This window comes from Bufo gargarizans, chromosome 6 (genome assembly GCF_014858855.1).
Source record: "Bufo gargarizans isolate SCDJY-AF-19 chromosome 6, ASM1485885v1, whole genome shotgun sequence".
In the NCBI taxonomy this organism is placed as follows: Eukaryota; Metazoa; Chordata; class Amphibia; order Anura; family Bufonidae; genus Bufo; species Bufo gargarizans.
The window spans coordinates 291336123-291362636 of record NC_058085.1 but is presented as its reverse complement, the minus strand read 5'-3'; the positions used below and the strand labels follow the sequence as shown (position 1 = coordinate 291362636).

The window sequence follows — 26514 nt, the reverse complement described above, 5'->3', positions numbered from 1 at the left end:
CCTTATCCTTGGACAAGTGCTGAGGCATTCTCCATGTAAAATCTTGTCCCCTGGGGACTGTATCCATGATTTCCATAACCACTGGGACATGGTCCGAGATGAACAAATCAGAGATTTCTACCAATTTGACTCTAGACAGTAACCTCTGTGATGTCAGGAGGTAGTCAATCCGAGACCATGACCCCTGGGCATGGGAAAAATGGGTGTACTCGCGATCCACTGGGTGGTGGTATCGCCATGTATCACACAGACCCGTATTTTGTATCAGAGGGAGTAACGTCTGGGCCCGATTTTGCGGAGTAATGATTCCAAAGACCCCTCGCTTCCTGTCTTCCTGTTCGTTATGCACCCTATTGAAATCCCCCGCCACCAAGAGCATCTGTGAATCTCTCCCAAGATATCTTTCTCCAAGGACTTGTAAAAGTCCATCTGGAAAGTGTTGGGGGCATAGACATTATGCAGAACTATCCGACCTGCCGGTGAATCTACACTTAGTCGCATCCATCTCCCCTGCTTGTCAGTTGATATTGAAGAAATCTCGTAGCGTATACGCTTATGGAACAGGATCATGATTCCCGCCTTCTTGCCCACTGTGGGCGAACCCACTACCTGTCCCACCCATAATCTGCGCATCCTACAGAAATCCGCCTCTTCTAAATGGGTCTCCTGCAGGAACGCCACATCTATCCTGAGTTTTTTTAGGTGGCGTAGAACCGCCATGCATTTGGCAGGGGACCGTAGGCCCTTAACGTTCCATGTGACTACTCGCATAGTAATTTCTTTATTTTCGTGTTCTCTGCAGGAGAAGCCATCCGGAACAGGCTATCACGGTATCTTACATATTGGCACCAAGACAGCAGCACTCATCCAAATCCAAATTGGTGTTCACACCCATCCCATCCCCTCCCCCCAACCCATACCCCCCTACCCAAACCCACAACATAAACGAACATATTGTCGACTTCGCTTTTTTCACACGTCTCACGGTGTAGCAGTTGTCACTACAAACATCAAACGGAATCATTAACTACCTCCTACTATACGTCGCCCACCAGCCCGTATTATTCGGCAAAATCAAAGAACTTAGCACTCTAATATGAATGAACCATAAGTCCATTGTTATCGGTTCTCTAAGTCGTCGATCTTCTCCTTCAGGTACTGATTATTGCACAGGAGGTCTCTGATATTGCTCTGAGCCTTCTCCAGCTCTTCCTCGACTAGTACCACCCTTTGCTCCACATTGGCGATCTGGGAGGTATGCTGCGCCATCTCGGACTGCAGCTGTTGTAGGGCCGACGAGACCGTGGCTTCCAGGGAAGCTTTGATATCCGGCGCGAGGAGTTTAGCCACTTCTATGGCCATGGTTTTGCATGAGGCTGTTAACTCATCTGCCGAGGTGAGCCCACATTCCCCTTCCTCCTCTTCTGAATCCGAGGCCTCCGTACTTCTCTGTGTCGATTGCGAGGTAGAGCGGGTCAGCCTGTGGCGTTTCTCGGCTACCGGCGCCATCTTGCCCCTGGCTTTCAGGTCGTCACCTGGCGGGAGTGTTGTCCGAGACTCCTTCTGTGAACCGCCTCTGACCACGCATTTTTCCATGAGTGCCCCCTGGCCTGCTAGGGGGGTCTGAGGGTACCTTTCAGTCCCGGTATGCGGCGGTTCTACGGAATTCGGACCGGACGAGCAGAGAGCCTCTCACTAGCGTCTATCCATGTGCGCGCCGGAACCGGAAGTCAGATTATCAGTTTTGCCGATAGTCAAGGATTTTGAACGTTATCGGCATCTATTTTGCTGATATTCCGATAACGAATCAGGAACACAGATCGCGCTGCTGTCAACACTCTTCGTGTTCCCTCAGCAGCACAGGGGAGAAGGAAGCAGTGTCTCCCTTCCGCCTGTGCTGCTGCTGCCGCTGCCACCAATGAGAGGAGGGAGGACAAGAGGAGGGGAGGGGCTGTGGCCACTGCGCCACCAATGAAAATAACTCTCTGATTAATTCATATACAGGAGGTGGAAGCTGGCTGCAGAATCACATAGCTGACTCCCGACCACTATGACAAGTAGCTGCGATCCGCTGCAGTTAACCCCTATATTAAAAACATTGGTGGCGCAGTGCCCCCCCCCAACCCTAGTATTAATCATTGGTGGCTCAGTGCGCCCCCCCCCCCCCCCCAGTTTTAATCATTGGTCGCAGTGGCCACAGGATCCCCTCTCCCCTCCTCCTCCTCAGTGGCAGTTCCGATTGGAGCCCCAGCAGTGTAATGCTGGGGCTCCGATCGGTTACCATGGCAGCCAGGACGCTACTGAAGCCCTGGCTGCCATGGTAAGCTCCCTGCTGCTGTGTGCACAGAGCAGCAGGGACAGTGTGAGGTCCTTTTCACCCTGATATCAGGGTGAATAGGACAAGGGTTTTAGTCCCTGGCTAATAGTTAGTAAAAAATAAAAAAACCACACCAAAATATTAATTAAAAATGAAAAAGAAAGATTTACAAAAAAAAAAACCTACACGTTAAGGCCCCATACACACGGCCGTGTTTCACAGCCGTGTGCGGGCCGTGGAACCGCGGCCTGGATCCCTCCTGAGAGCAGGAGCGCACGGCGTCACTGGTTGCTATGACGCCGTGCGCTCCCTGCTGCCGGCACAGTACAGTAATACACTGGTATAGATCATACCAGTGTATTACTGTACTGTGCCGGCAGCAGGGAGCGCACAGCGTCATAGCAACCAGTGACGCCGTGCGCTCCTGCTCTCAGGAGGGATCCAGGCCGCGGTTCCACGGCCCGCACACGGCTGTGAAACACGGCCGTGTGCATGGGGCCTAACAATAAACATATTCATTTTCAGCAGATTTGTGTAGGAATTTTTTATTTTTATTTTCAAAAATGAAAATTTACAGGCTATCGGCCTGAAAGTTCACAGATTATCGTTATCGGCCCTAAAAAATCTATATCAGTTGAGCCGTAGTGGCTAGCATTTTTATTTTATTTCCTAGCACAGAATTAGGTTTGGGTTTTTTGTTGGTAAAAAAAATATTATTTTCTGTATGGTCATTTTTTTTATGTAATAAAGAGTTGAAGGGAAAAAAAACTTTAATACTAGAAAACCCTTCTCTTTGCTTTGTTGCAGGTGAAAAATGGCTGGGACCAGTGCCACAAAACTCAAAGTTTTGACAACCACCACAGACAGGAAAGGAGGAGTTACATGTTCACCCTCAATTACCTAGAGCAGTAGTTTGTTGCTAAAATGAATGAAAAAGTTAACTGCATTCAAGCCAGAATCATTATTTATGAAGGTTTCTTAATTAATAAAAAAATATTATATTTCATGTTTCTGAGCTTCTTTATGCATGGCGCTATAGATCACTCTTTGGAATGTGCTGCAGATTGCAGACTATGGGGTAGATTTACTATCCCTTACTTTGCGCTTGCTTTCTCTGCACCAAGCTGCCAACGTTTTTATATATTTTTTCAAACTCCTATAGAAATTTCTAATCCTTGTCTGCAAAACGGACAAGAATAGGACATGTTCTATCTTTTTTGTGGGGCCACGTGTGCTGTCCGCATCTTTTGCGGCCCCATTGAAATGAAAAAATGCAGATAGAATGAGGACTGAAAATACAGTCGTGTGCATGAGGCCTAACGCTGCACCAGAATCCTGTCAAACTGGACTGTCTCAGTCTAACCAAGCATTAGTTGATACCAATTTTGCAACATTCTAGCACCAGAAATTTACTTTGAACTTTAAACATTGAGGAAGATCTACTAATCAAAATGTGGCAGAATTCTGGTGCACTTATTTTCTAGTTGCCTGACATAGCGGGAAAGGAGTGTGGCATTCTAGAAAGGGGGCAAGGCTTAGGATGTGACAATATAAACCAAAAATGTTGTGTAGTAGATCATATCACGGCACTCACCCGGGAGTAAAATAATCCTCTCTCTTTATTGCTTCAAGCTGGTATACATAAACGTGGACATGAACACGATTTTTCCGCACGAGTGCAAAACATTGTAATGCGTTTTGCACTCACGTGAGAAAAATTGTGCGTGTTTGGTACCCAAACCCGAAATGCTTCACAGAAGTTCGGGTCTAGGATCGATGTTCTGTAGATTGTATTATTTTCCCTTATAACATGGTTATAAGGGAAAATAATAGCATTCTGAATACAGAATGCATAGTAAAATTGCGCTGGAAGGGTTAAAAAAATAAATAAATAATTTAACTCAATTTAGGCTACTTTCACACTAGCGTTCGGGTTTCCGCTCGTGAGCTCCGTTTGAAGGAGCTCACGAGCGGACCCGAACGCAGCCGTCCAGCCCTGATGCAGTCTGAATGGAGGCGGATCCGCTCAGACTGCATCAGTCTGGCGGCGTTCAGCCTCCGCTCCGCTCGCCTCCGCACGGACAGGCGGACAGCTGAACGCTGCTTGCAGCGTTCGGGTGTCCGCCTGGCCGTGCGGAGGCGTGCGGATCCGTCCAGACTTTCAATGTAAGTCAATGGGGACGGATCCGTTTGAAGATGCCACAATGTGGCTCAATCTTCAAGCGGATCCGTCCCCCATTGACTTTACATTGAAAGTCTGGACGGATCCGTACTAGGCTATTTTCACACTTAGCTGTTCTATGCTAAAAATAATGCAGACGGATCCGTTCTGAACGGAGCCTCCGTCTGCATTATTATGAGCGGATCCGTTCAGAACGGATCCGCCCGAACGCTAGTGTGAAAGTAGCCTTAATCCACTTGCTCGCGTAGCCCGGCATCTCCTTCTGTCTTGATCTTTGCTTTCTGTAGCAACAAGGACCTTTGGTGACGTCAGTCATCACATGATCCATCACCATGGTAAACGATCATGTGATGACCGGAGTGACTGTCAAGTACAATGTTGATGTTCCACTGTAGCTCCGACTTTGGGCAACAAAGCTACACAGGACACCTGACTGGCGGGGGTGAAGGCCAGTCGGGTGTTAGGCCATTACTTAAGGATGGACAGACCCTTTGATATAAAAATAACATGGAGAAACTTATTCCCTGAGGGAACATGCTGTTAAGGCCCCATGCACATGAACGCAGTGTCGAACTGGGGTACTTGGGGCCCACCAGTGTAACTGATTCTGGGAGCCTACAAACTATTTCCATGTCTGTAGCGTTCACCTCACTTCAATGGGGCCGCAAAAAAAAAAAAAAAATGTGGCAGAATTTACACATATATGGATATCCTGCGCTTAAGTCAGTCAGAAACAAGACACATGCGGCACACAAGAAACTTGTACATGCGACAGTAAATGGTTGTACCACCATAAAACGTACTGGCATCACAACTACAAGGGACCTTGCTATAGGCACATTAATACAGACCATCAAGGGCACCTCGAACCACCATCTGGCCTGTGTCCCTTACACCAGAGTGTGCCCCAGAGAATTTCTGTGCCGTTCTCCTTGTGCAGGCCTGCCCAGGGACGACATAACCGTAAGTAACCATAATTGCTTTTACCTCGGCGCACCTAATGCTAACACCGTGACCTCACATATAATTCCCCCTGCCGGTCTGGCATACTGCACATCTGGCGTGGGGGCATTTATGGGGGTGCAGCTAAAGCAGAGGCATTGGGGGGACCTAGGGCAGAGTCTCCCCAATGCCACTCTGAACTCTGCAGAGAGTAGCACGCATACACAGATCTGAGTCTACTATAAACAAATCCCCTATATCCCGCTTACAGTCTACTACAGCTCACTACTGTCACACTCCTGAGAAATCAGCCCAGCACCGTAGAGGCAGAGGAGTCCTTCTCTCCAGCAACCAGTTTTCTGACAGCAGGGAGGGCAGGAAGATGGCCAGACATGTTCTCTCCTTCACTGCCAGCAGCCCGGGAAGTTTAGAACAGGGATGCTCAACCTGTGGCCCTCCAGCTGTTGTAAAACTACAATTCTCACCATGTACTGTTGCTGGCTGATAGCTGTAGACTGTCTGGAAATGCTGGGAGTTGTAGTTTTGCAACAGCTGGAGGGCCGCAGGTTGAGCATGCCTGGTTTAGAAGATACTGCGGGGCCTCCTGTACAATTTACACCAGTAGGAGGCTGCATCACTGTGCGATTCTGCCACCTAGTGGATACAATAATTATCTCCTGAGAAACAAGAGTAATAATTACTCCTCCATCTTATCTCTGGGCACAGGAGACTGGGGGCCTACCGAGTAATCCCCCGCCTCCCCGGTGGGCCAGTCCGAGCCTGCATGAACGTATTTGGTTTCCATGTCCATTCCTTTTTGTTTTTTGAGGATCGGATGCAGACCCATTCATTTCAATGGGTCTGCAAAAATACGGGCAGCATCCCTATGTCCGTTCCGTAGCCCCGCAGAATATATAACATATCCTATTCTTGTCTGTTTTGCGGACAATGATAGGTATTGTTACAATGGATCCGCAAAAAAAAAATAAAACAGATGCAACACGGACTTCATCCGTATTTTTTATGGATCTGTGTTTTGCGGACCGCAAAACACATACGGTCGTGTGAATGTAGCCTAAGATGAATTATCCAGAGTGCTTCCTTATCAAGGTGCGTTCTTTGAAGATTACCTCCCTGAATACATTTTCTGATCTTTTCAATAGAAACAACTTTGAAATGACTTATTCACCTGTTATGGCATAAAATGAAATGTTTGGTGGCACTGACTTCTTTACATATCTCCTGGCATTTTCACATTTTGTATGCCACAGCTAATACCTGTGTGTTGTCATGAACAGCCCGTTGGTCTACATTACACAGAATAGAATTGTTTCTTGACTTATACTAGATCGGGGTTACAGCAGAGCAGGTATATTGAGCTCCAGTGAAATTTTAAGGACATTTTGAACAATTATTTTGCCTACCAAATTGAAATAGTAAGATGTATACAGTAAAGAGCAGCTAGTCTTCAGTTAAGAAAAAATTCCTGTTTATGGGTTGACATTTAGGATTGCTCTGGACCTCTATCAAGGGTAAATAGCTCCAGCAGAAATGCTCTACTAAATCAAAAGGCTCTACACACGAGTGTTCCTGACCTAGTACTGATGAACCTTATCGCAAGGACCATACATGAGCCAATATACTGCAGTTTTCTGGCAGATTTTGTCTTTAATATAGCTACTGAGGTCTAATAGTTAATTAAATATTGTGATTTACGATTGCATAAGTGAAAAAGAATAAAATGTGTATCTGGGACAACAGCACATGAGTAAGACTACTTTCACACTTGCGCTTTCGCCTGATCGGGCAGGGATTAACAAAAACGCTTCCATTACTGATAATACGACCACCTGCATCCATTATGAACGGATATGGTTGTATTATATTTAATATAGCCAAGACGGATCTGTCATGAACTCCATTGAAAGTCAATGGGGGACAGATCTGTTTTCTATTGTGTCTGAGAAAACTGATCCGTCCCCATTGACTTTCATTGTGGGTCATGCCGGATCTGTTTTGCTCCGTATCCCATGTTAGAAATAAAACTGCAGCTTGCTGTTTGCTCTCCGGTATGAGAACGCAACCAAATGGAATGGAATGCATTTTGGAGCCATTGACAATGAATAGGGACAAAACGGAAGCGTTTTTTTCTGGTATTGAGAGCCTATGAATGATCTCAATACCGGAAAATGTAAACTATATGTCACAAACCAGCGGGTTTGAACCCACTGTGCCCCGTGTCCTACCTCCTCTAAGGGTGTTGTCTAAGTAAACCCCTGGATCTGTACAGTACCCCTGATGGTGGGGATAGACTTTCCCGAGGTAAACACTTCTTGAGGAGTATAGGCACACGAGGCAGCTGGTCCATTCGGACCAGGAGGTACCTGAGAAAGGTACCAGAGGTGCAGGACTGAAGGATGAGGCAGAGGCGTAGTCAGACAGGCAAAAGATCAGGGCAGACGGCAAAGGTACAGGTCAGGCAATCCGGGTCGGCAACAGGAGAGTCAAGGCAAGCAGATAGGGATGTAACAGGTAGCAGAGTCCAGGAATACAGATACGAGTCAGGACCACTAGCAGGACACAAGGACCTTGACACTGAGGCATCTGGGAAGGGGGCTGAGCCACTTATATATGCGCAGGAGGGCTAGGATAGGTCAGTGAGGTCACATGACTTAATCCATAAAGCCCAGGAAGTGCTGCAGGAAACAAACAGCAAGCATGCTGTGGCCAGGGCTGAGAGCAAACTGTGGAGCGGATTCCAGAACAACAGCACCCACACAGACAGAGCTCAAAACTGCAGCGGTGAATGGGAAGCACCGGCTGGAGATCACCACTGAACATGGCGCCCGGGACCGCGGCGATAAACAGGGGAACAGCGGCGCACGCTGTTACACTCTAGTGTGAAAGTATCCTAAATCAAAAACAGATTAAGGCTACATGAAAAAGGCCGCTAAAAATTGACACACTGTCAATTTTTCATGGCCATTCTGCATCCATGTGTGCATCCATTTTTTTGGCTGTTTTTTATGCCCGTTAACAGCCATGAAAAATGGATAAATTTCATTGGTTTCATTTTTTTTAGCATCCCAACCCCTGCAGTACACTCAGTACACCCAAATGGACCCAAGGACTTAAATGTCCCCCCATAGTAGCCCAAGTATATATAGAAGGTCCCCCCACAGTGCCATCCTGTATGTAAAATACTCCCAATAGTGCCCCTGTATATAAAATTTCCCCCGATAGTGTTCCCCCAGTATAAAATACCCCCCAACGGTGCTACCTTATATATGAAATCCCCCCAGTAGTAGCACCAGAGTACAATAGAAGTCAAGCACAATAGAAGTCAAGCCCTGTTCTGAAGAGGGGAAGGTCTCTGGCTCATAGGAAAAGGTCAGAAATTGATGGAAACACCTCTGAAATAGTTCGGGAACAGCATGGGGAGGATGTCTGGATGCATCTTGGACTCCCAGGTCGCTGCTGGGAATGATGTTGTCTGAGTAGTACGCCACTTTTACAGACTGACACTAATACGCACAAAACCGAAGATAAAATAGATTTTAGAGGAAAATTTGTTAGAAACATTCTTTCCTGTATATTTACTTGTATATAAAGTGCAAGTGCTGCCAAAAATTACAAGGAAGAGGCACTCCGATACAACCTGTATATCACATAAAGGAGGGCCTCATTCACATTGTGGTACAATTGTTCAGGTAATGTAACTCCTACACTCATAAAGCCTATGCACTAAGTGAAAAAGCTGCCAAAAATTACGAGGAACCGGCACTACAATACACCCTTTATCACACATAAAAGAGGGTTTCCTACACACTCTTGAAAAATTATGACTAATGGCCTGCTGGTGACCCTCAAAAACATTGGGAGCAAGGGACTGCTGGTGACCCTCTAAAAAATTACAGGCAAGGGCCTGCTGCTGAGCTTACCATCTCAAACATTAGGGGGGAGTGCCTGCTACTGATCTGAGCATCGAAAAAATTAAGGTCGAGTGCCTGCTGCTAAGCTGACCATTGAAAAAATATGGGCGAGGGCCTGCTGGTGAGCTGACCCTGTAAAACATTATGGTTGAAGGCCTGCTGGTGAGCTGACCCTCAAAAACATTATATGCGAGGGCCTGCAGGTTAGCTGACCCTCTAAAAAATTGTAGGTGAGGGCCTACTGGTGAGCTGACCCTTCAAAACATTATATGCAACGGCCTGCAGGTGAGCTGACCCTCTACAACATTAGGAGCAAGGGCAGACTAATAAGCATGTTGATATGATGGAAGAGAAGGAGGACGAGAAAAAGAAGATTGAACCATATAACCTTTTTTGTGGTGGAAGGGGTGCATGGTAATACAGTGTATACAGTACATTATGAAAAACACATCTAAAGTGCCTTTATGTTCAGCTGCTTTCATCTGGTGGAGTAGAAAAGTTAGGGGCAATCCAGGCCTTCATTTTTATAAGAGTCAACCTGTCAGCATTTTCAGTTGACAGGCGGATACGCTTATCAGTTATTATGCCCCCAGCAGCACAAAATACCCGCTCTGACAAAACGCTGGTGGCAGGGCAGGCCAGCACCTTCAAGGTGTAGAGCGCCAGTTCGTGTCACGGCCAGCACCTTCAAGGTGTAGAGCGCCAGTTCGTGTCACGTGTACAGCTTGGGCACCCAATAGTTGTAAGGCACAGAGGGATCATTGAGGACGCTGACACGGTCTGCTACGTACTCATTCACCATCTTCCAAAATGTTTCCCTCCTTGTGACACTAGGCTGTGCTTCAGGGTAAAAGGGCTGGCGGGGTGTCATGAAAACTGTCCCAGGCATTGGAGAGTGTTGCCCTGCCTCTGTTGGAACTGCTGTGTGTTCCCCTCGTCTCCCCTCCTGGGTGCCCAAGGAACTACGTACTCTGCCGCCAGCATTGTCAGCTGGAACTTTTTGGAGCAATTCTTCAACAAGGACCTTCTGGTATTGCACCATTTTGCTCGTCCTCTACACCACAGGAATGAGAGATGAGAAGTTCTCTTTGTAGCGGGGATCGAGAAGGGTGAACAACCAGTAATCGGTGTTGTCCAAAATGCATAAAACACCTGGGTCACAGGAAAGGTAGCCTAACATAAAGTCAGCCATGTGTGCCAGAGTCCCAACAGGCAAGACTTCGCTGTCGTCATCAGGAGTATGACTCTCAATCTCCTCATCCTCTTCCTCCTCTTCTGCCTATCCACGCTGAACAGATGGAATTAACCACCTCAGCTCCCCTAGCTTTAACACCCTTAATGACCAGACCACTATTAACAATTCTGCACTACACTACTATCACCGTTTATTGCTCGGTCATACAACTTACCACCCAAATGAATTTTACCTCCTTTTCTTCTCACTAATAGAGCTTTCATTTGGTGGTATTTCATTGCTGCTGACATTTTAACTTTTTTTGTTATTAATCGAAATGTAACATTCACTTTCAGTTGTAAAATTTTTCAAAAAAACGACATCTATAAATACATTTTTCTCAAAAATTATTGTTCTACATGTCTTTGATAAAAAAAAATGGTTTGGGTAAAAGTTATAGCGTTTACAAACTATGGTACAAAAATGTGAATTTCCGCTTTTTGAAGCAGCTCTGACTTTCTGAGCACCTGTCATGTTTCCTGAGGTTCTACAATGCCCAGACAGTAGAAAACCCCCAAAAATGACACCATTTCGGAAAGTAGACACCCTAAGGTATTCGCTGATGGGCATAGTGAGTTCATAGAACTTTTTATTTTTTGTCACAAGTTAGCGGAAAATTATGATTTATTTTTTTTTCTTACAAAGTCTCATATTCCACTAACTTGTGACAAAAAATAAAAACTTCCATGAACTCACTATGCCCATCATGAAATACCTTGTGGTGTCTTCTTTCCAAAATGGGGTCACTTGTGGGGTAGTTATACTGCCCTGGCATTTTAGGGGCCCAAATGCGTGCGAAGTAGTTTGAAATCAAAATCTGTAAAAAATGGCCTGTGAATTCCAAAAGGTGCTCTTTGGAATGTGGGCCCCTTTGACCACCTAGGCTGCAAAAAAGTGTCACACATGTGGTATCGCCGTACTCAGGAGAAGTTGGGGAATGTGTTTTGGGGTGTCATTTTACATATACCCATGCTGGGTTAGATAAATATCTCGGCAAAAGACAACTTTTCCAATTTTTTTATACAAAGTTGGCATTTGACCAAGATATTTATCTCACCCAGCATGGGTATATGTAAAATGACACCCCAAAACACATTCCCCAACTTCTCCTGAGTACGGCGATACCACATGTGTGACACTTTTTTGCAGCTTAGATGCACAAAGGGGCCCAAATTCCTTTTAGGAGGGCATTTTTTGACATTTGGATCCCAGACTTCTTCTCACACTTTAGGGCCCCTAAAATGCCAGGGCAGTATAAATACCCCACATGTGACCCCATTTTGGAAAGAAGACACCCCAAGGTATTCAATGAGGGGCATGGCGAGTTCATAGATTTATTATTTTTTTGGCACAAGTTAGTGTAAATTGATTTTTCTCACAAAGTCTCCCTTTCCGCTAACTTGGGACAAAAATTTCAATCTTTCATAGACTCAATATGCCCCTTGGCGAATACCTTGGGGTGTCTTCTTTTCAAAATGGGGTCATTTGTGGGGTGTTTGTACTGCCCTGGCATTTGAGGGTCTCCGCAATCATTACCTGTATGGCCAGCATACGGGTAATGAGATTTATTTTTTCCGTTCAGCCTCAGGGCTGAAAGAAAAAATGAACGGCACAGATTTCTCCCAAAAAAAAGGAGGGGAAAGGCGTCTGCCAGGACATAGGAGCTCTGCCCAACATCCATACCCACTTAGCTCGTATGCCCTGGCAAACCCGATTTCTCCATTCATATCAATCGATGTGGATGAATAAATCATTGCCGGGATTTTTTATTATTATTTTATTTTTTTTATATACAAAGTGTTTGCCAAAGCATATGAACATCGCCGCCCCCTCAGCTCATATGCCTCGGCAAACGTATATTTTACTGCAGAGGAGAAATCTCGTCTTGCAGCGCCACATACACCGACTTTTGTGTAATCTGACAGCAGAGCAATGCTTCTGTCAGAATGCACATCAATGCTACAGCTAGTCGATCGGTTGGTCCACCTGGAAGGTAAAAAAAACAGGCCGCAACGCGATAAATTTATTAACTTTATAATAACATTTGAACGGAACATATAAACTTTATTAAACTTTTTGAACAGAACGTAAACTTTTTTGCTTACCAGTGATTTTTTATTTTTTTTTACCTTTATAGGACAAACCTCTCCTTCCACATGGGACAATGTGCAAAGCGCAAAATACACTTTGTCCCACGTGAAAGGAGAGGTTTGCAGCAGCTGTGAGTGAAAGGGCCCTAATAGCCCTGTGTGCCTGTCCTGTGAGATGCAATTCCTATGCTAAGTGTACCTGTGTGTGGTACTTCTGTAAACACTCCCCTAAGCATAGGGCAAGGTGGTCGGGGCAGTCAGGACAGAAATAGCGGGTGTCACGCCTTATTCCACTCCTGCTACAGACACAACGTCTTTTTTCGGGGTGACGGTTGGGTTGAGGTACCAGCAACGACATTGGGGAAATGTCGCTCGTGTAGTCGGCTCACTACACTGGTGGATGGGGCCACGGAAACTCCTGGATACAGGAGGTTCTCGATGATCTCTTCCTGAAATTTGAAGAAGGATCCTGTTCTCCCAGCCTTACTGTAGAGAACAAAACTATTATATGCAGCCAATTGAATCAAATATACAGACACCTTCTTATACCAGCATTGGTGCGGCGGGAAACTAAATAAGGAGCCAACATCTGGTCATCGAAGTCCACCCCTCCCATCTGAAGGTTATAGTCGTGGACTGAGAGGGGCTTTTCAATGACACTGGTTGCCCGTTCTATTTGTATTGTCGTGTCTGCACATTGATTGTCCCACGAGACTCTCGAACACCTTGGATCATTGTTACACGCCTCTAAGGAAAGTGTACAAAGCCGTCCCGAGAGCCGCATTAGGCTCATCCGACCACTGCCTTGTCCATCTGGTCCCCTCCTACAGACGTTGCCTAGAGTCATCGAAACCGATCCGTAGAACTTCCAGAGTGTGGTCCGAGGAGGCCAAGCTACAACTACAGGCCTGTTTTGACTGCACAGACTGGGGAGCCCTAGAAGAGAATGACCTGAACACCTGGGCGGATGTTGTCTCCTCGTACATCAGTTTCTGCGAAGACTCCTGTGTCCCCTCAAGATCTTACACGATTTACCCAAATGACAAACCGTGGTTCACAAACAAGCTCAAACAACTACGCAGGCACAAGGAGACCGCGCATAAATCCGGTAATCAATTAGAATACAGACTGGCCAAAAACTGCCTTAATCGGGAACTGCGTGCGACAAAACGGGCATACGCGGAACGCATCCACCATTCCTTGTGCTCAAACGACCGGAGGGCGGTCTGGAAGGGCCTTAGGTCCGCGACCAACTACAAACCCCCCCCGGTGCTCACCACCCCTCGTCAGGCGCTGGCAGAGGAGCTGGGCAGGTTCTACTGCAGATTCGAGACCTCGACCGAGGGTGATGTAACTCGTACAATGCCCCCCAGAGTGGGCACCCCAGTCCCGGCTACCACATTATCTGGCCCGCTTGCTGACTTCGCTGATCCACCTACAGTGAATGTGACTTCGGTTCGCACCCTGCTGTCCAAGCTAAATGCGAGTAAAGCCCCTGGTCCCGATGGTGTCACTCCTGCATGCCTGAAATATTGCTCAGTCCAACTGGCCCCGGCCCTCACCCAAATCTTTGACAGATCCCTTAAGGAGGGACATGTCCCCGCCTGCTTTAAGATCTCAACTATCATCCCTGTGCCGAAGAAACAGGGCGTTTCTGATCTAAACAACTTCCGGCCCGTGGCTCTGACTTCGGTGGTCATGAAGACCCTAGAGAAGGTGGTCCTCTCCATCCTGAAGACCGCCACTCTGGACCGGCTGGACCCTCTGCAATTCGCCTACAGGGCAAACAGATCCACTGACGATGCGATTAACATGTGCCTAGAATACGTCACTGAACACCTCGACAAACCCAACACATACGCGAGAATCCTCCTTCTAGACTTCTGCTCGGCTTTTAATACCATCTCCCCCACCTTACGGCACTTGATGTCCATCCAACACTACGACATTGGATCATGGACTTTCTCACTAACAGGTCCCAGGTCGTCAGATTAGGCAATCTGACCTCCAAACCGAGGGTCACCAACACTGGCGCCCCTCAGGGATGTGTACTATTGCCGTTCCTGTTCTCTCTGTACATGAACGAGTGCAGATCGGAGGAAGCCTCAGTTAAAGTCATCAAGTTCGCTGATGACACCACACTTGTGGGCCTGATTAGCGACAGCGATGAGCAGGCCTACCGTAAGGAAATTGACAGGATCAGCAACTGGTGCGGCGCGCACAACCTGGTCCTTAACGCCACAAAGACGGTCGAGCTGGTCGTCGACTTCAGGAAGGGAAGGGTACTCCCCCCCCGACCCATATAGACGGATCTGAAGTCGCAAGGGTACCCAGTGCCCGCCTCCTAGCCACGACAATCTCTGAAGACCTATCCTGGCGTCCCAACATCTCGTCCATCATAAAGAAGGCTCACCAGCGGCTCTATTTCCTTCGACAACTGAGGAAGTTCGGCATGGCTCAGGACCTACTGAAGTCCTTCTACTCCTGTACCATCGAGTCGGTATTGTACTCGTCCCTTCTGGTGTGGTATGCCGGCTCATCAGCCAGTGACAAGCGCAAACTACAAAGGGTCATCAGCTCGGCGGAGAGAACTACTCGACTGCCACTACCACCCCTTGACTCTATCTTCTCTAACAGACTGCGCTCCAGGGCTCTGAAAATATTCAATGACCACTCCCATCCGGGCCATCATCTCTTCAGATGTCTAAAGTCCGGCCGCAGGTATCAGGCCATCCCTGCAAGGACATCGAGGAGGCTGAACACTTTCTTCCTAACGGCCGTCAGACTGCTGAACTCATCACGCCCCATCTCCCGCCCATAATCCCTCCCTTGACCCTAATGTGCCCATTGCTTAACCCCCCCCTTCCACCCCCTAGTTACTATGCCTGTACCTGTGCCTAACCCAATTCCGAGCACGATCGACTGTGTCGTGTTTGGCGAATAAAGCTAATTCTGATTCTGATTCTGCGTGAATGGAGGAGAGCATGTAAACGTCACGCTTGTCTCTCCATTTCACCGCGAGCAGTTCTTCGTTACACAAGGCAGCCCTCTTCCCCCTTGCAAGACGGGTGGTAACGAGCCGTTGGGGGAAATCCCGGCGACTAGGTCGTGCGGTGCCACAGCAGCCAATCTGTTCTAGGAACAAATGCCTGAAGAGGGGCACACTTGTGTAAAAATTGTCCACATAAAGATGGTACCCCTTGCCGAATAAGGGTGACACTAAGTCCCAGACTGTCTTCCCACTGCTCCCCAGGTAGTCAGGGCAACCGACCGACTCCAGGGTCTGATCTTTACCCTCATAGATCCGAAATTTGTGGGTATAGCCTGTGGCCCTTTCACAGAGCTTATACAATTTGACCCCATACTGTGCGCGCTTGCTTGGGATGTATTGTTTGAAGCCAAGGCGCCCGGTAAAATGTATAAGGGACTCGTCTACGCAGATGTTTTGCTCAGGGGTATACAAATCTGCAAATTTCTGGTTGGAGTGGTCTATGAGGGGCCAAATTTTGTGGAGCCGGTCAAAAGCTGGGTGGCCTCTGGGACGGGAGGTGGGGTTATCACTAAAGTGCAGGAAACGCAGGATGGTCTCAAATCGTGTCCTGGACATGGCAGCAGAGAACATGGGCATGTGATGAATTGGGTTTGTGGACCAATATGACCGCAATTCATGCTTTTTGGTTAGACCCATGTTGAGGAGAAGGCCCAGAAAAATTTTAATTTCAGAAACTTGGACAGGTTTCCACCGGAAAGTGGCATACCGATTTTTTTCTGCCAACTAAGTCCAAGATCTCCGCAGTCAAGAACAGCTCAAAAAATCCCAGGGCCGAACCGATCTGAGCTGTCTCAACCCGAACTCCAGACTGGGCGGTGAAAGGGGGAACTAATGGTGCGGCTGAAGTTGGGGACTGCCAATCAGGGTTTGCCAGCACCTCAGGGACTCTAGGGGGTCTACGGGCCTGTCTGTGCGGTGGCTGCGACGGGGTAACTATTGCACGTGCCACTGTACCAGCTTCAACTCCCCTTCTGGTGCTCGCCACTTCACCATGTTGTACGGCAGTGCTGGTACTAGGTCCAGGATGGGCTGTGCTGCTGGTGTATGCCTCACCACGTAATCAAACAGCGCCAGCCCCACTCTGCTGCCCTTGAAGCGGATCCTGTGCAACCTGTGGTCTAGCAACACGGGGCCGGGTACGCCTGGTGCTATCAGGGACCTCAACCTCCTTGTCCGAACTTTGAGTCAGACTGCCACTGCTTTCTTCAGGTTCATATTCTGACCCGCTAGATTAATCAGATGAGGGTTCCCATTCCTCATCCGACTGGGTCAGAAGCCTGTAGGCCTCTTCAGAAGAATACCCCTTGTTTGCCATTTGGTCAACTAAATTTAGGGGGTATTCCCTGAGACTACCCAAGAAAAAAAGCAAGCCTGTCTTACAAATGGGAGGCTAGCGAAGTACCGGAGGCCGCTGCGATTGATAAAAAATATCAAAAGTGATTTTTTTTATCGCCGCAGCGCTTGTAAAGTGATTGTGCAGTGATCAAAAAATAATAATTTTTTGTCACTGCGGCAGGGCGGGCGTGAGTGAACACTGCGTTTTGGGTGGAGGGCGAGCTAAGGTGACACTAATACTATTATAGATCTGACTGTGATCAGTTTTGATCACTTACAGATACTATAAAAGTGCAAATGCTGATTAGCGATACGCTAATCAGCGAATCAGTGACTGCGGTGCGGTGGGCTGGGCGCTAAACGATCGCTAACTACCTAATCAAGGGGCCTAAACTATCCTAAAACCTAACAGTCAATACCAGTGAAAAAAAAAAGTGACACTGATCACTTTTTTCCCTTTCACTAGGTAATTGACAGGGGCGATCAAGGGGTGATTAAGGGGTTAATTGGGGTGCTGGGGGGTGATCTGGGGCTAAGTGAAGTGTTTGGTGGCTACTCACTGTGAACTGTGCTCCTCTGCTGAGACCAACCGACGAAAAGCACCAGCAGAGGAGCAGAGAAGCCATTTAACACATTATATTTATAAATATAAAGTGTTAACTGGCTTGTGATTTGTTTTTTTTAAATCATCAGCCTGCCAGCGACGATCATTGGCTGGCAGGCTGATGATGTAACCCCCCTCGAACTTTTGCCGGCCCGTGATGCGCATGCGCGGGCCGGCTGTGAGCGAAATCTCGCGTCTCGCGAGATGACGCATCGGCACGTCAAGGAGTAATGAATCGACCGCCGCCAGGACGCATCCGGTTAAACTTCCATGGGCACTACCCTCTGTAGCGGAGGCAACAGTCTCCTGCTCCTCCTCATCCAATTTGCGCTGAGAAGACGAACTAAGGGTGGTCTGGATATCACCCTATGTAATGTCTTCCCCTATTTCCACCTCCTCCACATGCAAAGCGTCGGCCTTAATTGTGAGCAGCGAGCGTTTGAGTAGACACAGAAGTGGGATGGTGACGCTGTTAATAGCATTATCGCCGCTCACCATCTGTGTTAATTCCTCAAAGTTGCTTAACCACCCCAGGACCGCATAATGCACGGATGCGTTCTGGAGGCGGTCGATTCATTCCTCCTAGACGCATCCGTGCGTCATCTTGCGAGAGGAAAGATTTCCTGGATCGGAAGGTAAGAGGCTGGATCTACAGCCTGCCAGTGGCGATCGTTCGCTGGCAGGCTGTAGATGCGATTTATTTTTTTAACCCCTAACAGGTATATTAGACGCTGTTTTGATAACAGCGTTTAATATACCTGCTACCTTGTCCTCTGGTGGTCCCTTTTGCTTGGATCGACCACCAGAGGACACAGGTAGCTCTGTAAAGTAGCACCAAACACCACTACACTACACTACACCCCCCCTGTCACTTATTAACCCCTTATGAACCCCTGATCACCCCATATAGACTCCCTGATCACCACCCTGTCATTGATCACCCCCCTGTAAGGCATCATTTAGATGTCCGTATGTGTTTTACAGATCCACGCATCCATGGATCGGATCCGCAAAACACATACGGACGTCTGAATGGAGCCTTACAGGGGGGTGATCAATGACAGGGGGGTGATCACCCCATATACACTCCCTGATCACCCCCCTGTCATTGATCACCCCCCTGTAAGGCTCCATTCAGACGTCCGTATGTGTTTTGCGGATCCGATCCATGGATCCGCAAAACACATACGGACGTCTGAATGGAGCCTGACAGGGGGGTGATCACCCCATATAGACTCCCTGATCACCCCCCTGTCATTGATCACCCCCCCGTAAGGCTCCATCCAGACATTTTTTTGGCACAAGTTAGCGGAAATTGATTTTTGTTTTTTGTTTTTTCTTACAAAGTCTCATATTCCACTAACTTGTGTCAAAAAATAAAATCTCACATGAACTCACCATACCCCTCATGGAATCCAAATGCGTAATTTTTTTTTGACATTTAGATTTCAGACTTCTTCTCACGCTTTAGGGCCCCTAAAATGCCAGGGCAGTATAAATACCCCACATGTGACCCCATTTCGGAAAGAAGACACCCCAAGGTATTCCGTGAGGGGCATATTGAGTCCATGAAAGATTAAACTTTTTGTCCCAAGTTAGCGGAAAGGGAGACTTTGTGAGAAAAAAACAAAAAAAATCAATTTCCGCTAACTTGTGCCAAAAAAATAATAATTCTATGAACTCGCCATGCCCCTCATTGAATACCTTGGGGTGTCTTCTTTCCAAAATGGGGTCACAATTGGGGTATTTATACTGCCCTGGCTTTTTAGGGGCCCTAAAGTGTGAGAAGAAGTCTGGGATCCAAATGTCTAAAAATGCCCTCCTAAAAGGAATTTGGGCCCCTTTGCGCATCTAGGCTGCAAAAAGGTGTCACACATGTGGTATCGCCGTACTCATGAGAAGTTGGGGAATGTGTTTTGGGGTAACATTTTACATATACCCATGCTGGGTGAGATAAATATCTTGGTCAAATGCCAACTTTGTATAAAAAAAATGGGAAAAGTTGTCTTTTGCTGAGATATTTCTCTCACCCAGCATGGGTATATGTAAAATGACACCCCAAAACACATTCCCCAACTTCTCCTGAGTACGGCGATACCACATGTGTGACACTTTTTTGCAGCCTAGGTGGGCAAATGGGCCCACATTCCAAAGAGCACCTTTAGGATTTCACAGGGCATTTTTTACAGATTTTGATTTCAAACTACTTCTCACGCATTTGGGCCCCTAAAATGCCAGGGCAGTATAACTACCCCACAAGTGACCCCATTTTGGAAATAAGACACCCCAAGGTATTCCGTGAGGGGCATGGCGAGTTCCTAGATTTTTTTATTTTTTGTCACAAGTTAGCAGAAAATGATGATTTTTATATATTTTTTTTCCTTACAAAGTCTTATATTCCACTAACTTGTGACAAAAAATAAAAACTTCCATAATATTAACTATGCCCATCACGAAATACCTTGGGGTGTCTTCTTTCCAAAATGGGGTCACTTGTGGGGTAGTTATACTGCCCTGGCATTTTAGGGGCCCAAATGCGTGCAAAGTAGTTTGAAATCAAAATCTGTAAAAAACATCCGGTGAAATCCGAAAGGTGCTCTTTGGAATGTGGGCCCATTTGCCCACCTAGGCTGTAAAAAAGTGTCACACATGTGGTATCGCCGTACTCAGGAGAAGTTGGGGAATATGTTTTGGGGTGTCATTTTACATATACCCATGCTAGGTGAGAGAAATATCTCGGCAAAAGACAACTTTTCCCATTTTTTTATACAAAGTTGGCATTTGACCAAGATATTTATCTTACCCAGCATGGGTATATGTAAAATGACACCCCAAAACACATTCCCGGCTGGTGATACCACATGTGTGACACTTTTTTGCAGCCTAGGTGGGCAAAGGGGCCCACATTCCAAAGAGCACCTTTCGGATTTCACCAGCCATTTTTTACAGATTTTGATTTCAAACTACTTCGCACGCATTTGGGCCCCTAAATTGCCAGGGCAGTATAACTACCCCACAAGTGACCCCATTTTGGAAAGAAGACACCCCAAGGTATTTCATGTTGGGCATAGTGAGTTCATGGAAGTTTTTATTTTTTGTCACAAGTTAGTGGAATATGAGACTTTGTAAGGAAAAAAAAATAAAAAATTCATCATTTTCCGCTAACTTGTGACAAAAAATATAAAGTTCTATGAACTCACTATGCCCATCAGCAAATACCTTAGGGTGTCTACTTTCCGAAATGGGGTTTTTGTGGGGGTTTTCTACTGTCTGGGCATTGTAGAATCTTAGGAAACATGACAGGTGCTCAGAAAGTCAGAGCTGCTTCAAAAAGCGGAAATTCACATTTTTGTATCATAGTTTGTAAACGCTATAAGTTTTACCCAAACCATTTATTTTTTTACCCAAACATTTATTTTTTTATCAAAGACATGTAGAACAATAAATTTAGAGAAAAAATTATATATAGATGTCGTTTTTTTAGAAAATTTTTACAACTGAAAGTGAAAAATGTAATTTTTTTGCAAAAATGTCGTAAAATTGTGATTAATAACAAAAAAAGTAAAAATGTCAGCAGCAATGAAATACCACCAAATGAAAGCTCTATTAGTGAGAAGAAAAGGAGGTAAAATTAATTTGGGTGGTAAGTTGCATGACCGAGCAATAAACGGTGAAAGTAGTGTAGTGCAGAATTGTAAAAAGTGGTCTGGTCATTAAGGGTGTTTAAGCTAGGGGGGCTGAAGTGGTTAAAACCTCACAGAGGTCAGACATCCATGCCCACTCCTTACTTGTGAACAGCAGAAGCTGACTGGAAAGGCGACGACCATGTTGCAGTTGGTATTCCACTACTGCCCTCTGCTGGTCACAAAGCCTGGCCAACATGTGGAGCGTCGAGTTCCAGCGCGTGCTCATGTCGCACAACAGTCGGTGAGCTGGCAATTGTAAGCGCTGCTGCAGCGTTTATAGACCGGCTGAAGCTGTCGATGACTTGCGGAAATGGGCACACACCCGGCGCACCTTCATCAGTAGCTCAGGCAAATTGGGGTAGGTTTTTAGAAACCGCTGAACCACTAAGTTGAACATGTGGGCTAGGCATGGGATGTGTGTGAGCTTCCCGAGCTCAGTCTGGTCTCTTATCCCTGTCCACAGCTCTGCGGCGTGGTCACCTAAGCCGAACAGCTTAAGTACGGCCTGTTGCCGCTTCCCCACTGCAGTGCTACACTGCTTCCAGCTACTGACTGATGGCTGACTGGTGCTGCAAGAGGATAATTCTGAGGTGGAAGTGGAGGAGGCGGAGGAGGAGAAGTGGGGGTTGGAGCCACTTACGTAGGTGGTGGTGGAAACCCTGATTGAATTAGGGCCCACAATCCATAGCACCTGTGCCAACCCAGGGTACGACTCGCTCCCGGCCTCCACAACGTTCACCCAGTGTGCCGTCAGGGAAATGTAGTGTCCCTGGTTGAAAGCATTTGTCCATGTGACAGTGGTTAAGTGGACCTTCCCAGTAACTGCGTTGGTCAGGGCACAAGTGATTTTACGGGACACATGCTGGGGTAAGGCGGGCACGGCACACCATGAAAAATAGTGGCTGCTGGGGACTGCGTAACGAGGGATGGCCGCTGACATCAGGCTGCAGAAGCCCTCAGTGTCTACAAGCCTAAATGCCAACATTTCCAGGGCCAGTAATTTGGAAATTTGCGCATTTAGTGCTCTATCCTGTGAGTGGGAGGCTGGGTATTTGCGCTTGCGTTCCAATGCCTGGGGTAAGGATATTTGCACTCTGCGCTGGGACACGGAAGTGGATGTGGTCGCTGATGGTGCTTGTGAAGGTCCAGGTGCAGGGCAGGAGGCATCCGGGCCTGCGCCTTTGACAGGGGATTGGCCAGCACGTAACACAGGGGAAGAGGAGGTAGTGGTGTGACCCGCAGACACAGATTGTGGACCCAGGCATTCATCCCACCTATTACGGTGCTTTCATGCCATGTGGCGGATCATGCTGGTGGTGGTGAGGTTGCTAGTGTTCACGCCCCTGCTCATTTTTGTATGGCACAGGTTGCAAATTACAATTCTTTTGTCATCTTCACTTTCCTCAAAAAGCGCCAGACTGCGGAACACCTCTCCCTTGGCAAGGGAGATTTCCACAAGGGTGTGCTCCGGGCAACAGTTGCGGGCCTGTTTGGTGTGGCCCACCTTCTCTCTTCAAGCCTGTTGTGGTGCTGCGGATCCCTCCCCCTCTGTACTGCTGTCCTTTCTCGGCTTGCCACCTTCCCAGGTTGGGTCAGTGACTTCATCATCCACCATCTCCTCTTCCACTGCCTCACTCTGGTTATCCTCCTGACTTGTTGACCTAACAACAACCTCAGTTATTGACAACTGTGTCTCATCCTCATCATCAACCTCTTGAGACACTAATTGCGGTCGACTTATTGGCAACTGTGTCTCATCATCATCATCATCATTCACCTCGTGAAACACTAATTGCCGTTCCCCACGTCATCTTCTTGTTACTGTGAATGCTCAAGAGTTTGGGAATCAGGGCACATGATCCTCATGTTCCTCTTCAAGCGGGCTTGTTGAGAGGCCCAAATCAAGGAATGGTGGTGTTTTGCACCCGTCTGGCGCCAGATTTCATAGGCCAGCTCCCGTACAATTCTCTGCTTCTCGGCGTGGGATCGGGGGCGGTCATATCCCCGCCCCAACATCCACTGCAAGAGAAAAATGCAAGCATTCAATCCCAATTTTTAACAATATTAGTATTGAAAATAATTTACTCAAGTAAACTGCAAAAAGTATTTAAGTCTTTGAGGTGGAAATATTAGATTTAGGCCGCCTGCACACGGGCGTATTTTTTCAAAACTATGGACCGTACAAACCCGTCCTGCTGTCCTGCAGAGTGGACAAGCGCACGTCGTCATTGGTTGCTATGACGCAGTGCGCTTCTTGCCACCACCGCTGTACTGTGATACACTTGTATGATCTATACAAGTGTATTACTGTACAGTGGTGGCGGCAAGAAGCGCACGGCGTCATAGCAAGTTAGCAAGTAATGACACCGTGCGCTCGTCCACTCTGCAGGCCGGCATTGTACAGTCCGTAGTTCTGAAAAAACACGCCCGTGTGCAAGCGGCCTTACTGTTACAGTTAGAAGATGGGATTGTATTACGACTGTATGTGGGTGGGGTCTGAGCTATCAGATATTGTCCAGTTAAGCAGAGATGTACCTTTCTAGTGAAGTGACGGTACGGTATGGGGTGTACAGCTGTTTCGTCTCCCCGGGATGCACCCTGGGTAACTCTAAATGAACCAGAAAATACTGGCGGTCTGACAAAGAAAGCTTCTCCTTAGTCCTGACCAACAGGATACAAACTATAATCTATAGACTCTGTGTGTGTGTGTGTGTGTGGTATATAGTGTGTGTCTGTGTGTGTGCGGTGTATAGTGTGTGTTTGCGGAATATAGTGTGTGTGCGGAATATAGTGTGTGTGTGCGGAATATAGTGTGCAGCATGACAATGGAAGTGCAATGTGCATGTTAAATCTATTTCTCTGCTGTCCATACAAATATGCTACTAACATAGTGGGTGTGATGTCACAGGAATATTTAGTGCAAAAATCAATAATATACACTCACCTAAAGAATTATTAGGAACACCTGTTCTATTTCTCATTAATGCGATTATCTATTCAACCAATCACATGGCAGTTGCTTCAATGCATGTAGGGTTGTGGTCCTGGTCAAGACAATCTCCTGAACTCCAAACTGAATGTCAGAATGGGAAAGAAAGGTGATTTAAGCAATTTGGAGCGTGGCATGGTTGTTGGTGCCAGACGGGCCGGTCAGAGTATTTCACAATCTGCTCAGTTAGGGTCCATTCACACGTCCGTTTTTTCTTTCCTGATCTGTTCCGTTTTTTGCGGAACAGATCAGGACCAGATCAGGACCCATTCATTTTCAATGGGTCCTGGAAAAAATCGGACAGCACAATGTGTGCTGTCCGTTTCCGTTGTTCCGTTCCGCATGTCCGTTTAAATGTAAAACATGTCCTATTATGTTCCTGAAAAATCGGATCCTGGTACAATGCAAAGTCAATGGTTCCGCAAAAAACGGAAGACATTCGGATGTCATTCCGTATGTCTTCCGTTTCTTGCGGAATCCGTTCCTGGAAACACATAGCAAATATTTTTTTTTTTTCAAAGAAATCCAAACAACTTTATTTGATTATTGAAATGTATACATGTTTCCGTTTTTGGCGGATCCGCAAAAAACGGATGACATACGGATGACATACGGAAACATTTTCAGGAACAACGGATCCGCAAAAAACGGACCGAAATTCGGATTATAGAAAAATACTGACGTGTGAATGTAGCCTTACTGGGATTTTCACGCACAACCATTTCTAGGGTTTACAAAGAATGGTGTGAAAAGGGAAAAACATCCAGTATGCGGTAGTCCTGTGGGCGAAAATGCCTTGTTGATGCTAGAGGTCAGAGGAGGATGGGCGACTGATTCAAGCTGATAGAAGAGCAACGTTGACTGAAATAACCACTCGTTACAACCGAGGTATGCAGCAAAGCATTTGTGAAGCCACAACACGCACAACCTTGAGGCGGATGGGCTGCAACAGCAGAAGACCCCAGAAGGGCACCACTCATCTCCACATTTGCACGAGCTCACCAAAATTGGACTGTTGAAGACTGTAAAAATGTTGCCTGGTCTGATGAGTCTCGATTTCTGTTGAGACATTCAAATGGTAGAGTCCGAATTTGGCGTAAACAGAATGAGAACATGTATCCATCATGCCTTGTTACCACTGTGCAGGCTGGTGGTGGTGGTGTAATGGCCTGGCACAAAGGGGGGGGAGGCTGTTGGCACTGGGGGATAGTGGAGCTCATGGCACCGGGGGGAACTGATGCACTTGGGCTGATCACACAGGGGGCAACAAAGGGTGTTGGGGACTGATGGTAGGGGGGTCTGATGAGTTTTTATAAAGGAAAACAGTCAATTAATTCATTTTTTCTTATTAGATTACTCGTAAAAAATAATCGATAGAATACTTGATTTCTAAAATAATTGTTTACTGCAGCCCTATTCAGAACCATAGCAGTCTGTGGCTCTATTCACACAGCTGTAGTTTTAAGGCCTCATGCACATGGCCGTTGCCCGGCTGTGCACTTATTGTGGCATGCAAACAGCCGGTTCTGCAATATAGGGGCACTGGCCGTCTGCAGCATCACGGATGTGGACCCATTTACTTGAATGGAAGGCAAGGAAGCACTACGGATAGGGTGGCCACTTGCAGACCCCCAAAAAGGAGGACACCACACCCCAAAAAGGAGGACATCATACCGGGGACAGGTATTAATAAATACTGCGAATGGGGATGCTGAAAGGGGTTAATAAATACTGCGAATGGGGGACTGCTAAAAGGGGTTTATAACTACTGTGGGAGCTGAAAGGGGGGAATAAATAATTACTGTGAAGAGGGGACTGAAAGGGGTTAATAAATACTCTGAATGGGGGACTGCTGAAAGGGGTTAATAATTACTGTGAAGGCCCTTCACAGTAGTTATTCCCCCCTTTCTGCAGTCCCCCATTCATAGCATTTATTAACCCCTTTCAGCAGTCCCCCATTCACAGTAGTTATTCCCCCCTTTCAGCAGTCCCCCATTCACAGTATTTATTAACCCCTTTCAGCAGTCCTCCATTCACAGTATTTATTAACCCCTTTCAGCAGTCCCCCATTCACAGTATTTATTAACCCCTTTCAGCAGTCCCCCATTCACAGTATTTATTAACCCCTTTCAGTCCCTTCTTCACAGTAGT

At 46.9% G+C, this 26514-nt stretch overlaps 1 protein-coding gene across 2 annotated transcripts in view; it reads left to right on the top strand.

Annotated features, from left to right (window-relative positions):
- Window positions 1-3323, top strand: part of LOC122939969 (glutathione S-transferase kappa 1-like) — a 33536-nt gene extending 30213 nt beyond the window's left edge. For both annotated transcript variants that reach the window (XM_044296215.1, XM_044296214.1), the window contains one exon: window positions 3125-3323. In XM_044296215.1, the coding sequence (XP_044152150.1) occupies window positions 3125-3229 (105 nt within the window). In that variant the 3' untranslated portion in view covers window positions 3230-3323. The remainder of the gene's footprint in view (window positions 1-3124) is intronic.
- Window positions 3324-26514: the final 23191 nt, after the last annotated feature.